The following is a 16,316-nucleotide window of genomic DNA, read 5'->3' on the forward strand; positions in this document are numbered from 1 at the left end:
TCACTTCAGGAAGCAGACGCAGGAAGTGTGAATGTATTTCTTGCTTAAAAGCTCCTATCTCTTTCTTAAACTTGTAGACTTTTCAAAATACAAGTTACAACAAATTAGAATCAGTGGAGTTATAGATGAGAAAATTTAAAAAATTAAAGGTAAGTTGAATATCAGCAGATAGATGAGCAGTAGCAGAATACAGACATAGACATACTCAGAAGCCAAATGTAGACTCCAAAAGATCAATAAAGCAGAAATTTTATTTTTAAAAAAGTAATAAATGATCAACTGAAAAACATCCAAGTAATGCAATAATATTTGCAGAAAATATTTTTACAAATAGCTTTTGTCTTCAAGGATTATTTCCAACTCTGTCATTAACCCTTCACAGATGCTATAATACTTGGTTCCTGATGAGGTACCCCAACCCTTCCGAGCAGCCCCCCTTTTCTCACTCTCTCTGCAAGGAGTCTGGTACATCCCCAGCTACCACATGAGGTTGAGCTTCTGGTCATCGGCAATCTTTTTACAGAATACATATAACCCACTTGAAAACAGAGAGTATATAAAAATAAACTAAGGAACAGAGTAACTAAAAGGAGAAGAAAACAGATTGCATGGGCATTAAGTAATTTAGATCCCATTCAATATGTAATAATTGCTAACCTATAGCTTATTCAATATAATAATGCAATACTTATCCTTCAAACTTGGTTTCCACTTCCTCCATTCAGGTCTGATAAGAGTACTTGGCTCTTTGGGGTGCCAGAATGTTATCAAGTGTAAAGGACAGCTGTCCTAAGTAAATTTGGAATAAGATCATGCCATGGACAGTCCCTGGTTTCCAGTAGTTGGCCTATAGGCTCTGCTGGTCCTCAGTCTTCCACTTGTGCCACAGCCTACTGGACCTTCTCATCGCTTATGAAGTGGGATGCTGCAGGCAGACCTCTGTTCCTCTCAGTCAATACAGATGTATGTTTTGCTGCTGTGGAGAACAATAAACAGCTTGCTTTCATTAGACCCCCTCACACAACCTGCCACTCAACTAAGCTTCAGAGCAGTCTATAGCATGGTAAGGAGCCTCTCAAGTACACAGGTCGCTCCAAAAGTAATACCTCCTATTTATTTCCACAGAAACAACAACAGGGCATCATACAGGTGCCCTGGCTGCACTCTGGACTGCTCCAACTAAATTTCTCCATTCCAGATCAGACAGATAGAAGCTATACCCAAGCCACATAAACATGAGACCATAAACTCTGTGAATGCTATGTGAATATGAGATCACCCCATGCATTATAAACATGAGCCCATCTGTGTATCTTGGCATCCTGCTGTCAGTATAGTTTGCCTCCTTGCACACAAGCAATTCAGATGCTGTTCCAGATGGAGTCTGGTACCAGACTAGAAGTCCACGCTGGGTGCACTCAGGTGCTCTCCTGACTTCAGCCAACTCCTGTCTGAAAGGAGCCAGGTGGGGGCCATTCTCCAAACAGCAGCTTCATCTACAGCTTCTGCAGGATTTTTATTACTATCATGCCTTGTGAGTGGCCTTGCAGTCCCTTTTGATGTAGCTGCAGACTAAGGATCCCTTTACTAGTAAATATACAAAGACCGCTCATGTTATTTATACAAATAGTGCAGCTGCTTTTCAATTCCATAATAGCCAAAAGGCAGACATCAATGGAAACAGAATGAAGCTGCCAGCCACAATGAACTTTGGATTAGGACTTCCAAATTTCTATGAAAGGATCTCAGAACCTTTTATGGTGAAGGTCTATGTCTACCACACACACGTGCCAGTGCTCCTAGCCTAGATCAGATCCTATACTACTTTTAGCTACTATGCTATCAAAGACAAATATTTGGAAAATAATCCTTCTTCCTATTATACAAAAACAGGTGTAATCAAACATCATATATAGTATTCTGAGCAAGAGAAGTAAACACTACTTGAAATAATGGCATACGTTACAGAAAACAGTAATTTAAAATTTTATAATATCTTTCTTTTTCAAAGAAATAATTATATATACTTCACCATCTTCTGCAGTATTAAAGATGTTATAATTTTAGATAACTTTAATTAATAAATTATAGTGGTTGTACAAAGTGTTGCTAATACTAGCCTTAGGCAGTGGTCCGGGAAAAACAAGAAGGTATATGATGCTTCTTTAACATTTTCAGAAACATGTATTTTTAAAATATTTTATAGGTTAAAATACTGATAATTCTCTATTTGTTTCTTTAATAACACTGTGAAGTAATCTCTTCAACATCTTTTTGAACTACATAACAATAATTATTTAAAATTATATCAGTCAAATTGCACTCAAAAATACAAGAGTGAGTCCCTAATAAATCTTCCTGGTTTTTGAAGTAACCCAGATAAAATTAACTTTGCTAATCTTGACTTGTTTTATTGTACTCTCTCTCGTCTCATGTACAGAATCTATACAACAGAAAGTGTTAGGCAACCTTAACTATAGCTATTGCTACAACTCTTCCCATAAAACTTAAGGTGAAATACTGGTATAATTAAACTGATGGGAATGCTCACACTGATTTCAGAGAACAAAAGAGAAAAGAAGTGCTCTCTGAAATACAGTAATGTCTCTACAATAAAAATTTGTATTTACATGGAAAGCACTGGTAATAATATTTCAGGAAATCCAATAACTAAAGTATTATATGCAAAAAGCATATATATGTCTATAGATGTGTCTAAAAATGTGGCTATGAATATAAAGATATGTGTAAAAAGTCCAAATTTGATCATTTCAGCTAGATATGGGTTTATCTTTTTAAATCCATGCTGTGAACACTACCAAAAAAAACATTTGAAAGAAAAATGAAGTACAATTTACTAATCTGGAACCACGAGGAAAATACTAACCACTAAGGTACATAATGTAATTCCATTACTTAAAAGTGTTTTCAAGGGACTGTGAGACTTCTATTACTGTTGCAAAAGTGCCATGGGATCTTCTCACTGAAAGATGAAGGAGCAGCCGTATCACAGCACTCACCTAATAGTGAGCAAGTCCCTAGTCTTCAGGGCTTTGTGTATACAATTTATTTTATGCAGCAGCAGTCTTGATTCAGACCACAAAACTTTACAAAATGTGCAAAGTTAGGCACATACCTTTTCACCAGCCTACTTTTTCACCAACCTAAGTTGCAGAGTCACAGTGAATGCACTTGCACCAAGATATGTACATTGCTTTACTAAGAGTATTAGTTTTGACCTGCTCTGGTTTTATTCACGTAAAAGCATTATTTCAGCAGTCTACATACCATTTCTTTTATGAATCAAATCTTTATCATGAAAAGGTAACTATCATCTTAGAAACTATATTTTAACATCTTTCCAGTTTTGTCACTAATATCTTCAAATGTCAGAATTCTTTTTTTTTTTTAACTTTTAAGAAATCACAGAATCACAGAATTGCAGGGGTTGGAAGGACCCAAGTGATCATCAAGTCCAACTCCCCTGCTAAAGCAGCTTCCCTACAATAGGTCGCACAGGTAGGCATGCAGATAGGCCTTGTATCTCCATAGAAGAAGATTCCACAACCTCTCTGGGCAACCTGTTCCAGTGCTCTGTCACTCTTACTGTAAAAAAGTTCTTCCGTATGTTAGTATGGAACCTCCTATGTGCAAGTTTTAGGCCATTACTCCTTGTCCTACCACTACACACCACCAAGAAGAGCCTGGTCTCATCCATTTGCCTCCCACTTCCTTTTAGATATTTATAAGCATTTACCAGATCCCCTCTCAGTCTTCTTTTCCCCAGGCTGAACAGACCCAGGTTACTCAGCCTTTCCTCATACGGGAGATGCTCCAGGCCCCTAATGATCTTTGTGGCCTTCTGCTGGACTCCTAGGAGATCCCTGTCTTTTAAACTGGGGAGCCCAGAACTGGACACAGTACTCTAAATGTGGCCACACCAGGGCAGAGTAGAGAGGGAGGATCACCTCCCCCAACCTGCTGACCATGCTTTTTCAACTTGTTTTTCTTCTGATTTTCAACTAGACTTAAAAAGTAGTTTTGAAGTCTGAGGGAACTCATTACATATGGCAGCATTATGAGGGGTATTTGGGGACATGCCAAATTAATGCACCTTCAAAATCCCACATTAATTTTAATTCTTTTCCTTTCAAATGGTCTCTATCATGATACACTTTTAAGTTTAGTGAGTTGAAAATATTTGAAATCACACAATATTTACACCCTAGCCCCTAAATGCAATAATTGCTGTAAACTCTTACTTATGAGCCGAATGGTGTTATCTAGCCACAAAATCGCATTTATTCTCATCCTTACTAGTGCATGAATGTTGACTGTCTGGTAGTGAGGTCAATTTCCATCATCTCCAAATCCTATGAAATAACTGGACTTTCTGTAAACAAACAGCACAATGTCATCCCTGGGCTTCTTCACCACAGGAGGATATTTTAGCTTCCCTGAAACTGATTTCAACTTATTCTTTATTTGCTTTGGAAGGGGAATGAGTAGGCATGATGGAATAATAGTCTCTCTAGTGTACAAAGTGCTTTTGGAAATCCCTGAAATCTCCTCCCAGCCTTCACAGTAAACAACTTTGGTACTGAACCTTTGAGACTCTGGGTAGAGATCAAGATGTCAGCTGGTCAGCTTCAAAGATTGTCTAGTTTAATCCAATCACTTTCTAGTTTTCAACGTGTGCAAGGACTATCTTATTACTTTCAACAGAATTTGTCTTTGTTGTCTTTATATCCCTACCTGATTTTGAGTGTTTTCCTTGTCATCATAGGCAGACAAATTGCTCTCACTTCTGTTAAAATAAAATAGAAGTGATATTCTTAAATGGACCGGTGTTATTTTGAAGGCCTGGGATTGTGAGACCTTCTGTTTCAAGTCTTCCGTCTGACTTCGGGCAGAATTTAATCCATGCTCCAGTTCTTCACTCACAAAATAAAGCTGAGATATTTCCTGTCTTTCAGTCTTGTCTGCTCAGCTCCTCCAGGAAAGAAGTACCCCAAATATCACTAGCACAGTGCTTAGCCTACTAAAATCTTACCTTTGGTTGGCACTTGCTGTCAAATAGCACACATGGTAAATAAATCAGACCATCCCCATGCCTTTTCACCTGAAATGAGACCACATATATGAAGGGGGGCTTCTCAGCCCCCCCCCTCCATTCACAAGTGGCTGGTCATCCCTCCTCCCTGGCCCCTTTTACACAGCATTTGAAATCTCCAGAGACAGACTGGCAAGATGGGTGGCCCTCAGACTGGAAGACTGAATCCATCTCTCAACTCTTATTCTATCTAAAATAGTAAGAAAGGCTTGAATTAACAGGAGTTAATTTAAGCCGTTACAACAGTAAATGAATGCTGGCGCTAAGCCTAATGCTCTTGAGGGGATTGGAGTTCTAACAGAGACTGAATCCATGCTGGAACCTGGCCTAACGCTCTTAAAAGACACTGAGACGTGGAGGTGGATGTTCAGGGATGCGAAGCTGCAGGCTTACTTTGTTATTTTTACACTTCACTTTGTTATAAAATCACGGAAGAAAATGAAGTTTATGTCAGAAATGATTTCGTAAGTATCAGAGGAGTCCCATGGGCTTTGTTTCGTGGTAGTATGTGTTCATTTGTTGATGTGATTACACATTATGCTCATTATGCCTATTAAGCAATAACTGCATTTTAGTATTGCTCTATTACAATTCAGTAGAGCATTGAATCTTACAGGAAAATTACATCCTTAAGCATTTAAGAAAATATTTAATTAGGCTTTTCATTTGCTTTTGAAAATTTTCATCAATGCAAACATCTCTAGAAGGAAGTCTGAAGCCAACATGTAGAAAGCGCTTGTCATAAAGATGGGTAAAGCTTGCTAAACGTCGTGATTGCTGCTTGTGAAAGCCAAGGAAGAGAAAACTGTGCAGGGTGGGAAAGAAAGCCTCTGAAGTAAAATGTAAGTGCTGCAGGTCATAGTAGTTGATGACATTTATCACCTCTGATGAAATTCCTGTTATGTTTACCAGATAGTCAGCGTAATTTTTATGGACCTTCGCTTTCCGACACAAACCATCCTGTACTGATACTGCACCAGGTGAAACAGGACTACCTCTTCATAGCCTTTCTGGCTACTTAGGCATACATTCTAGCACGTAGAACACAGGAGCCTGGTTACTGCAACATTGAGCATGGGCTTTGTGAGCACAGCAGTAGCTGAGCACTCCTCCAGGATGCCTCACACAGGGTGGCTAAGGACAGCTCACCTCCCCACCAGCATTGCGTGCTTACAGCCATAGGGGAGTAGCTCTCCTTTCACTCGGCAGCTGTGTCTATCCCAGTCAAGAACGTCATCCAAGGAAAGGCAGATGACCTACTTATTCATTCTTTCTCAAAGAAAAACTGAAGATGCCTGGCAGGGTGTTGAACTCACCCTGCTTACCTATGATGCAGTCATATGTTCAACATCATGGGATCTGGCATTCTTAATTCAAATCTCTCAGCTATCCTTTATAATGCTTCTGGGATGTTGCCAGCATCCATGAGGTGCTTATTATTGGTTGACACAGAAAGGGAAGTACTCGTAATGTGTTTGTGCAAATACTCTGTCAAATCATAAGGCTGGGACAGAAAATATTTTCTCTGTCTGGAGGGAAATAGAAACAAGGAACAGGAATTTGCTGTAAGTTTTACTGCTCTGCAGCAGAAGTGGGATTTTCCAGTATGTGTTTTGTGCATGACAGAGGGATTTTGCTGCTATGTTTTACAGTATCTGGGGATTAGAAAGGATTTTCTTGTATGAGTTACTTTCTGTGTCTCTGGGGATAAAAAAAAGATTTTGCAATGTATATTACAGTCCGTGGAAATGGAAACCATTCACCCTGCATGTTGCACTCCTGGGTGATTTTGCAATGAGCAGTCATTTATGTTCCCCAGAGAAGGTGTTTTTGAAGAGTTTGCGTGCCACTAAGGATTCAGGTGGCACATTCCTGAAGATGTCCTAGACAGGTTGCTGAATGACATTCAATGGACAACACACGCTAATGGGAGTCTGGATAAATTCTGAGATGCCACTAGTTAGATGTCTGAAATTACCACGTAATTCATGTCTCTGAGTTCAGATCAGGGAAGGACAGCAAATTAAAAGTCCTTTACTAGCACAGGGTAATCACCATTTGTCAGTAGACAGAAGGCAAAAAGGCATTTCTGTGTTTCCATGTCTGTAACTCTGGCATTATATTTGCTGTCATATCAGAAAGAGGTGAATGGCACCGCTTACTACAACAAACTGAGTGCTTTCTGAAGGCTTTTAACCAAAGTAATCGGAAACTGCATTTTCTCTACCAAATGCCTTAAATTTAGAACTACCCTGAGCAGTTCTCTCTCCAGCTTTTTCCACTTTCACATCTGCCAGGTGAATACTCCAAAAACTTGAATCATAGCACTACCAACCTACAATTGATGTCTGCTTTCCCACGTGACCACATCACCAGTTCCCAGATGGCCCAATCATGGAATATGAACCACAGAATCATAGAATCTTTACAGTTGGAAAAGACCACTAAGATCATATAGTACAACCATCAATCCAATACCACCATGCCCACTAACCATGTCCTTAAGTGCCACATCTCCAATCACTTCTTGAAAATCTCCAGGGACGGTAACTCCGCCACCTCCCCGAGTAGCCTGTCCCAATGCCTCACCACTCCTTCTGAAAATAAACCTTTTATTTATAAAACATCTGGCAACCATTTATATTGAAAAATGTGCTTTGTTATTAGGAATAAGGGATTACAGCAGTATTTGGGACTAAGTGGAAAAGGACAGGCTTCTGCTGGGAAAAAAAGCAATACAAAATGTATAGAATCCTCAAGGTTGGAAAAGACTTTCCAGATCATCTAGTCCAACCACTCACCTACAACCAATATTTCCCCACTCAACCATGTCCCTCAGTACCACATCTCCACATTTCTCGAACATCTCCAGAGATGGTGACTCCACCATCTCCCTGGGCAGCCTGTTCCAGCACCTAACCACTCTTTCAGAGAAGAAATTTTTCCTAATGTCCAACCTGACCCTCCCCTGGCACAACTTGAGGCCAACCCCCACCTCACCACCCCCCCCTTTCAGGCATTTGTAGAGAGTGATAGGTCACCCCTGACTCTCCTCCAGACTGAACAATCCCAGTTCCCTCAGCTGCTCCTCATAAGACTGACAACTCATTAATAGCAAATGCCAAGCTCAATCCAGCCAAGGCTTAGAGCATTTCAGTAGAACAGAAGTGGTAGTGGACCAAAGCACATGTAAAAAAATCTAGGGTGAGTAGTTGTCTCTGACATAAGTGATGGCATGGGTCAGCTCCATCTGTCATGCTCTTCAGCTGCCAGGTCTGCCTTGACACTTTGTATAAGCAACATCTCCTGTCATCTGTATCTCATGAGAAACTCCACAAGGATGTTTCAGACCCACTCATGTTCCAGCTGCTATATGCCTGTCACACGAGCAGTGCAAAGTATCCCCGCATGATGTTCCCAGCACTCAGAAAAACCCACAGCACCGACTCAATGCTGCAGCACTGACAGAGCCCCACCAGATGTGACCAGCTTTGACCGCTGAGCTTCCCACAGTGTCACAGAATCATAGAATCACTGAGGTTAGAAAAGACCTCTAAGACCATCAAGTCCAACCATCAGCCCATCTCACGCCCCCGCCACCCCCTCCGCCGCCGGGATCCCGTCGAGCGGGCAAGTCCCAGCTCCCGCTTTCAGCAAACAAACTCCGATGTCCTGCGCACCTGCTCCTCCGTTACCACTCCGCCAGGCCCGTCCGCCCCGCGCTGCGGGCAGCTCCCGTCCCGCCGGGCACGCCATGGCCCCGCAGCCCCGCTCGCCCCGCAGCCCCGCTCGCCCCGCAGCCCCGCTCGCCCCGCAGCCCCGCTCGCCCCGCAGCCCCGCTCGCCCCGCAGCCCCGCTCGCCCCGCAGCCCCGCTCGCCCCGCAGCCCCGCTCGCCCCGCAGCCCCGGTGCGGCCGCCGCGCATGCGCCCCATGTCGGCGGTTTCCGGGAAGATGGCGGCGTGGAGGGCTGTGCTGGTGGCGGGCGTCCGCGCTCTGCTGAGGGGACGGCTGCTCGGGCCGCGGCCCGCCCGGAGTCAGCGGCGCCCGCCCGGCTGGAGGGTGGCCGCTGCTGCCGCCCTGCTCGGGGGAGGCTCGGTGGCGGCGTGCTACGGCGGCTGGGGGTGGCCGGGGTCGGGCGCGTTCCTCACCGTCCTGGCTCAGGTGAGTGGCCGCTCCAGGAGGCGGCAGGGGTGCCGGGCCCCGCAGCTCGGGGGCGCCTCGGGAGGGCGTCGGGGCACGGGGGAGGCCGCGCTGCGCGCGGAGGGGCGGCCTCGGGGGGGCGGGGGTCCCTGGGGCTGCGGCTGTTGGGTCGGGCAGGGGATGCGGGCGGCGGGGCGGGGCGGTGGTCTTTCGCTCGAGCTGATCCCGGCCCCGCTTCGTTAATGAGCGTTTGGTCCTTTTCTGCAGTGGATTTTTGCCTTAGCGCTGCTCGGGTGCCCGGCCGCCCCGACGGCAGCGCGGTGGTTGTGAGTTCTCGCAGTCTGTGTGAGGTGTGGGCTGTGCTGAGCTGTCCTGTGTGCTGGAAGCGTCTCCTTTTACCGTGCCTGGCCTCGCTTCGAGCTCTGTGAGCCAGTAGGATAACTCTCTTCCCATTAACAAAGAATATTTCACAAACTAGCACTTCCATCTTTTATACTTAATCTGAAATGCGTGATACACAGTAAGTAGGATGGCATCTGGTTGATTTGCTCAAGACCTGGCAGTGAATGTTGAGATGTACTTTGCCTTGGAGTATGAATACCATGCAGGTTGGGCTCCTGAACTATTTGCACCGTTTACAAAATAATTACCACAAGTTCCAAAACACAGCGATGCTTCCTACTGTTGCTCTTCTTGTCTAGGTAGTGAACTTTTTCCCCATCCTTCCTCAAGAGAGGAAATCAGGTTTTAGGTGGAGTGAGGGAAGTTAGTGTGCACATGTATTGCTGTTTACTGCTTCTGTCTGGAGGACTGAGGAAGCATTCAGTGGATTGTGTGAACAGGCAGAACTTCAGACAGCTGAATACCAACCTGAAGCATTCTTAAGTGAAGAACAAGGAGTGATTTGCTTTTTGATATTGAAGTCTTAATTGTGGAGAAATTCTAAGCTGCTGCTTTATAGAAAACTCTTTTGTGTGTGTGTGCCTGTTTCTAAAATAGATTGTGTTAGTCCCTTGAACAGCACGTGTTAAAATGTTGGTTTTCTGGATGTAGCTCCCCATGAGAAAGGTTTCCACCGTTCCCCTATAAACCCTATTGGAAATGCATCTCCACACTGTATAGAGCCAGCAGTATATTATATTTAGCACAGTGACAGAACCAAAGCAGTGTGCTGCATTTGTTTGAAGCGGTTCAGTTGCAGTTGGTGGCTTCTTATTATTCATTTAGTTTATGTAGCTGAACTTTGTAGGTGTTTGTATTTGCCATTAGTGTCCAACTAGTCTCCATCAAACTAGTTAGGACATTTTCAGCTTTATACATGATTTACAAAGTTATTTTCTTTCTCTATGTTTGCTGACCGACTGTTTAGAAAGGTATAAGGCATCTATTGGCGTATGTCCTTACTTATGATGGGAACTCTCTACTGTACAAAAATGTTATAGCAAAAGCAATGTAATCTTTTTCTTTTTTTTTTTTTTCCTCAATCTGTGTAGATATCAGGCTCTAAATTTATCTACACTTCCTATTTGTCAGTGAAGCTGATAGAGCCTATGCTGGGAAAACCTGGATCTGTTTTTCCAACTGAAAGGAGCTATCAGCTTTTATAAGGGGTCAGGTGGTGGTGGTGGTGATGATGAGAGCCTTCGTTCTGCCAGTGTGACTTAGAATGTTGATTTTGTTGAAGTTTGCTGAAAGCGTCAGTTGGGACAACAGAGGAAACACTTTTTGCCCTCCTTAACTGGGTCAAAAGCATGCGTGCTGCACTGTGCGCTGCAGTGGTGCTTCATAAGTTGCTTTTCCATAATTCCATTGACAGAATGATGTGTGATTGGGAACCTTGATCAGACATGCAGCATTGTGTCATAACTTGTGATACATTTGTGATACTGAAGTGGCATTACATGTCCTAAAGCTGTTGGAATGCTGTTATCACCGGTCAGCTTTGCAGTCTCTACTACCTGAGTAGTCCTTATCAGGGTCAAGCATCAAGTACACAGCGCAGAGCGTGCAAGTGAATTCGGGATGGCTCACATCAGGAAACTGTGCCATCTGTGTTGGGAATTTGCCAAAGGACTGTAGCTTCCCTCTCGTGCTCTACTACAAATGGCAAGGCAGCTCTGAGCAGCACCAAGCTGCCAGAGGCAGCATCTACCCCAGCTGAGGGTTTAATGGACATGTTTAGTTCCTGGTTTCAGAAACAATAACACGATTTGATTCACCCTGGAGAGATTGCCCTCTCTGTAGAATGTAGCATTCTGTGCTACAGTCTGTCACTGTTTCCAAATGAGAGTAAAGTTATTACCAGTACTTGTATGAAATACTACAGCGTGCGAAGTCCTGTCTGTTTGGTGCCCACAGAGGTGACTGTTACAGCATCCTTTTCCTAGGATTCTAGAAGCATGAGCTGGTGATTAAACTTGACCTCCATAGATCCCTTCCAGGCTCAGCCATTCTGTGAACTTAACCAGCAGCATTCTTCTGTTTTTTTTTTTTTTACTGGTTTCTGTTATGTGATTGTAGCCATTATTTCTCTTCCTTCCATTGGTGGACTTGTACCAGCAATGTGATATGGTTCTTCCAGGTGACAAGAAACTCAATTCCCATCCTGGTGGTCTTAAGCAGCACATGAATTGTGTTTGATCATACTGAAAATTTTGAGAGAATTCTGCTGCTTTAACAATGGAAGATAAACCACTTGTACCTTTTTAGTGTCTGATATTTATGAAATTCTCATTTTATTTAAAATGTGTTTATTGAACCAGAAAATAGATTATATATTTGAAGGAGGAGGGGGGAAGAATGTCCAGTAATATTTTTGAACTGTGTTAAGCTGTATGGAGTGTTTCACCCTCCTCCAGTTTTCTGATGTTAGCAATTGCTAAGAGAAGACATGCATGGCAATGGTGATTCAGTGTTGCAGAAAAACTCTTATTTTGAACAATTGTAAAATATCTGTACTGATCAAAACTTGACCATTCTTGGGCTGCCTGTGTAACTACCACAAAACGTCTTTTTGGAACTATTGCCTGACACTGTTTTAAAAATGTAGAATAATGTGAAGGATTCCCTGAACAGCAGTTTTGTTCTGGGATGATGCTCTTGGTTCTGACACTGCAGTAAAGACAAAACTTTCCACGGGGGCCTCTCCACCAATCTGGGGGCCATAGAGAGTGCCACAGTTCATAGCATAAACTATGGGGACTGCTTAAATCAAATAGAGCTCAAACTTTGTCAGGGTTGTGGTAGAAGTCCTTTGGGCTTCCAAACTTGGCAGCTGATAAAAATGGCTTTGAAAGCTCTGAGATAATCTCTGTGTTTCTTGGTCCTGCTTTGAGTCTCCAAACAGCTCAGTGCCGAGATGGTTCTGTTTCAGACAGGTTCTGGTACACTGTGTTTGGTTTTCACTTGGGTGAAGTTTCCAGTCCAAATCAATAGGTGATTTGCAAACTAATGTCAGCCTCAAGTATGTTACCTTTTTAGCTTATTTTTACTTGATTAGTCAATTCCAACATGTACATGAATACAGCATGACGGTATTGTCACCTCCCGTCACGTGCTTCCAAAGGACATCAGTTGCATGCATGTCAAAAGCAGCTCTCTGTTTAAATTATTTGATGCAGTTTTGTTAGAGCAGTAGAAGGAAGAAGTACATTGCTCTCAGGTTTTGATGATTTTTATGTATGCTGTGTACCCTGGACCACTTTGACTTAAGATCCATTTATACAGCTTTTAGCCCACAGCTCCTCACTCGCTATATTTCTAGGGTTTTTTTAATAGTTTATGTCTAGGAAGGTACAATGTGTGTAACAGCTGCATATAGAAGGTTGTCGGTATTGGCAGATAGAATGTATATGTGCATCATTTGAATTCAGTCACCAAATAGGAAAAAAAAAATAGCATATTTCTTTGTCGGAACCACTCTTTGGTTGTAATTCACATGTAGGTGCTTTAAACAGAGAGGCTTGCTGGCAAATCTTGCTGGAGTGGGAATTTTAGTGGGGGTTTCATTGCGATCTGATTTAAAAGACTGGTTCATGCAAAGGAAGAATGTTGCTGTTAAGATGATGTATCTTGATAAATATAGAACTCTGGATACAATTGCATAAGGATTTGTAGTGATGTATGGAATTGCCTGGAGGAATCTGGTTCTAAAATAAAATCAGAGTGAATGTGTACAGCCTAATCTGAGAAATAGACAAGAAGGTTCTTGCGCTTACTCTGACATAAAAAATAAAAACCAAATTGCTTGCCTTTGTTTGATCAATGATCCTAGCATAGTTTTTGTGTCCTAAGAAGCGTTTGTTTTTGGGTCTTTATTTGATTAGAAATTGAGAATGCAAATGCAGTAGCACGTATAATAGCTGACTGGCATGCACACAGAATAAAACTAAGAAATAGAAGTGTGCAGCATAATGCCTTGATAAAATATTCATGCAAAGATTTTTAATCCAAGTCAAATATGCTTCTCGGTGATAGTTTGCAGACCTCAGGGAAGCCTCCTGCTTCAATTCAGCTGGTGGAAGCCTGACCACACGGTTGGATTGTCAATGCTTAATAAAATCTATCCAATGAAACAGGGCTATATAAAAATGATGGAAATTACCATTACTGCAGTGACTTGGAGCCTCTTTAAGTAAAGATTATAATTATAATCTATCCCTAAGGTGGTGCCTTGACATCTTCCCACTGAAACACTGGCAAAGCCAGCAGCCTTCAGGTGGGCTCCAGGTTTGCTACAAACATTTCTGAAGCGCTCGTGTTTCTTTACAGCAGTGCCCAGGGCTGGGAGAGCCTTTTGTGGATGCACAGTGAGCACAGGCAGTGTTCTCGTCAGCACGGGTAGCATCCCTCTATCAGCTTCCTGTTGTACTTACCGCTGTATCTTTACTGCTGTATTTACTATCCTGATCAATATTACATGGCATATTGTCTTAGATCATGATGAGGCTTTAGCTCATGATGAAATCTTTCTGTTTTTGAAAGGAAATGGGTAGTCAGTTGGTCATTACTTATCTGGGATATCAGTAGTCTGTGCCTACGTAAGGCATTTGAACACAGTTCCTGCATATGTCTTCTTACTCTGGTGTATCATGTGACTGTATGAAGGTTTTTCCTCTCCTGGGCATCTAGACTTGGTTTGGTTTTGTGCCTGTAAGTATCTTGATAACATCAAGATATTACCTCCTAATTAACATTACCTCTTAATTCATCTAGAATGAATAAATTTCAGTTAATAGCATATTCTAAAATGCCTTTTAAAACAACATTGCTCTAGTAATTAAGTGTCAATAAATATGTGAATCTCACCTAAAAGGAAAGCTGTTTGGAATTGTATTAGCAGCTCAGCCATCCCTGTTCTCTGCTGTTTTTTTCCCCTGAAAGATACTTCAGCCTTTCTCAAGTGTTTCTCTTGTGCAGCCAAATAGAGTAACCCTAGCTACCTCTTGTTTAATTCTGTATTTCTCTGTGTTATGGAAATACTGTCCATATCAGGTGTCGGCTAAGCGGTCTAAATCAATAACTGAGCTATTAAATATATCACAAACATCGTTCTCCGCATTAGTGGCATACAGGCATTGTCATGTTGTGTGCCCAAAATAGAATGTGATATAGGGAGTATGGAATCTGTAGGGCCATGATGTTATAATTAATTATAGACTTAGATATTACTTATGGATGTACATTTGTTTCACAACTTTAAATATATGGTATCCATTTCAGCCTTTTGAGCGTGGGATATTTATATCCTGAAGTTTTTGGCTTTGAAATTATTTACATTTATTCCCTTCTCAGTATGCACAGAGATTCTTTGTACAGGTGTCTTCATTGATACTAAAACAACACATCAAGTGTAATCTTTGGGGTCAAGGTTAAAATTTAACTATCTTTCATCAGCTGTCACCAGTGAAATTTGGAGAAAGATGCTGTAACAATAGCATTGGGGCTGTTCGGGCAGTGGACTTCTTATTTCCTGCGCTGGGTACTTCCAGGTCATTCATTTTCATACTTTGTAATGTCGTCTGATTTTCCTGTTGCTGTGGTTCTTATAATTATGATACTTAACATAAGTAGGCTTCATTTTGTTTGAATAATATTCCAGAAAAAAACTGCTTAAAATAAGCTATAATAACAGAGAAAAGGACATGAATCATGTACATACAGCAGGCTGTGTCTCCTTCCTGTTGCTCCTGACGGTTGTCAGTGCTCTGTGAGCTGGAAGATAAGGGAAGGGAACGTTGCCAGCCTGAAACACCAAGGCAGCATTTAAATTAGTTCCTCAAGGTTTGTGTCCCATTCAGCGTAGGAGAAATTTCAAGAGTGACTGTCTTGCAGTGATGAAGTCTATATAAAGCAGTTGTAGCAGATGTAGCTAATAAATGCTGTCTTATCTGCACTGATCCCTTTCTTGCTTCTTTGCCAAATCAGCTGAGAAAGTCCTTAGTCAACCTCCAAAAACTGCAGACTATCTCTAGCATAGACAAAAAATTGATATGAACTGAAGGAAGTCAGTATTTCCAGAAGTCATGTTTTCTTAGTCTTTCCTTTTTTTATATACATTAGACATTTCCTTTGATGAGGTCTACTGTTGGAGACACTCCCGTTTTATGTTAATGATGTATTAAATTATGGTGCAATGTTAAATGCTGAGCTGCATATAAAGCTATATGCATATATATGCTTACATTATATTTTATGCATATATTTGTAAATATATACATTTTGCACATGTATAACACATACTTAAAATGCTGTGCAAATACAATGCTAAAAAATAAATATAATAGCATGATAATAATGAAGTTAGGCTCTCTTCTATTTAAGAAACTTTACTTGAAAGAGCACTAAAGACCTAAAAGTATTTAGACTGAGAGCTATAGGGAGGACTCAACATAGAGAACAGAAATTGCAAAATTTAAAGCAACAGGAGTGTGTTCAGAGAAGAGCAGTAAAACTGTGAAAGGTCTGGGGCACAAGTCCTATGGGGAGCAGCTGAGGGAACTGGGATTGTTCAGCCTGGAGAAGAGGAGGCTCAGGGGAGGCCTTATTGCTCTCTGCAACTGC

The 16,316-nt window shown here is 42.0% G+C and overlaps 1 protein-coding gene and 1 long non-coding RNA gene across 2 annotated transcripts in view; one reads left to right on the forward strand and one right to left on the reverse strand.

The window, feature by feature from the left end:
• On the reverse strand, positions 236 to 8,928 carry LOC110389319. Its single transcript, XR_002433142.1, has 2 exons — positions 8,794 to 8,928; positions 236 to 976 (listed from the first exon to the last, which is right to left on the reverse strand). It is a non-coding gene; the product is annotated as an uncharacterized LOC110389319 (long non-coding RNA).
• MICU2 (mitochondrial calcium uptake 2) overlaps positions 9,045 to 16,316 on the forward strand; it is a 136,492-nt gene continuing 129,220 nt past the window's right edge. Inside the window, exon 1 of the mRNA XM_021379537.1 lies at positions 9,045 to 9,275. Coding sequence (XP_021235212.1) covers positions 9,045 to 9,275 — 231 coding nt within the window. The remainder of the gene's footprint in view (positions 9,276 to 16,316) is intronic.

Source organism: Numida meleagris, chromosome 1 (genome assembly GCF_002078875.1).
Source record: "Numida meleagris isolate 19003 breed g44 Domestic line chromosome 1, NumMel1.0, whole genome shotgun sequence".
Lineage (NCBI taxonomy): Eukaryota > Metazoa > Chordata > Aves > Galliformes > Numididae > Numida > Numida meleagris.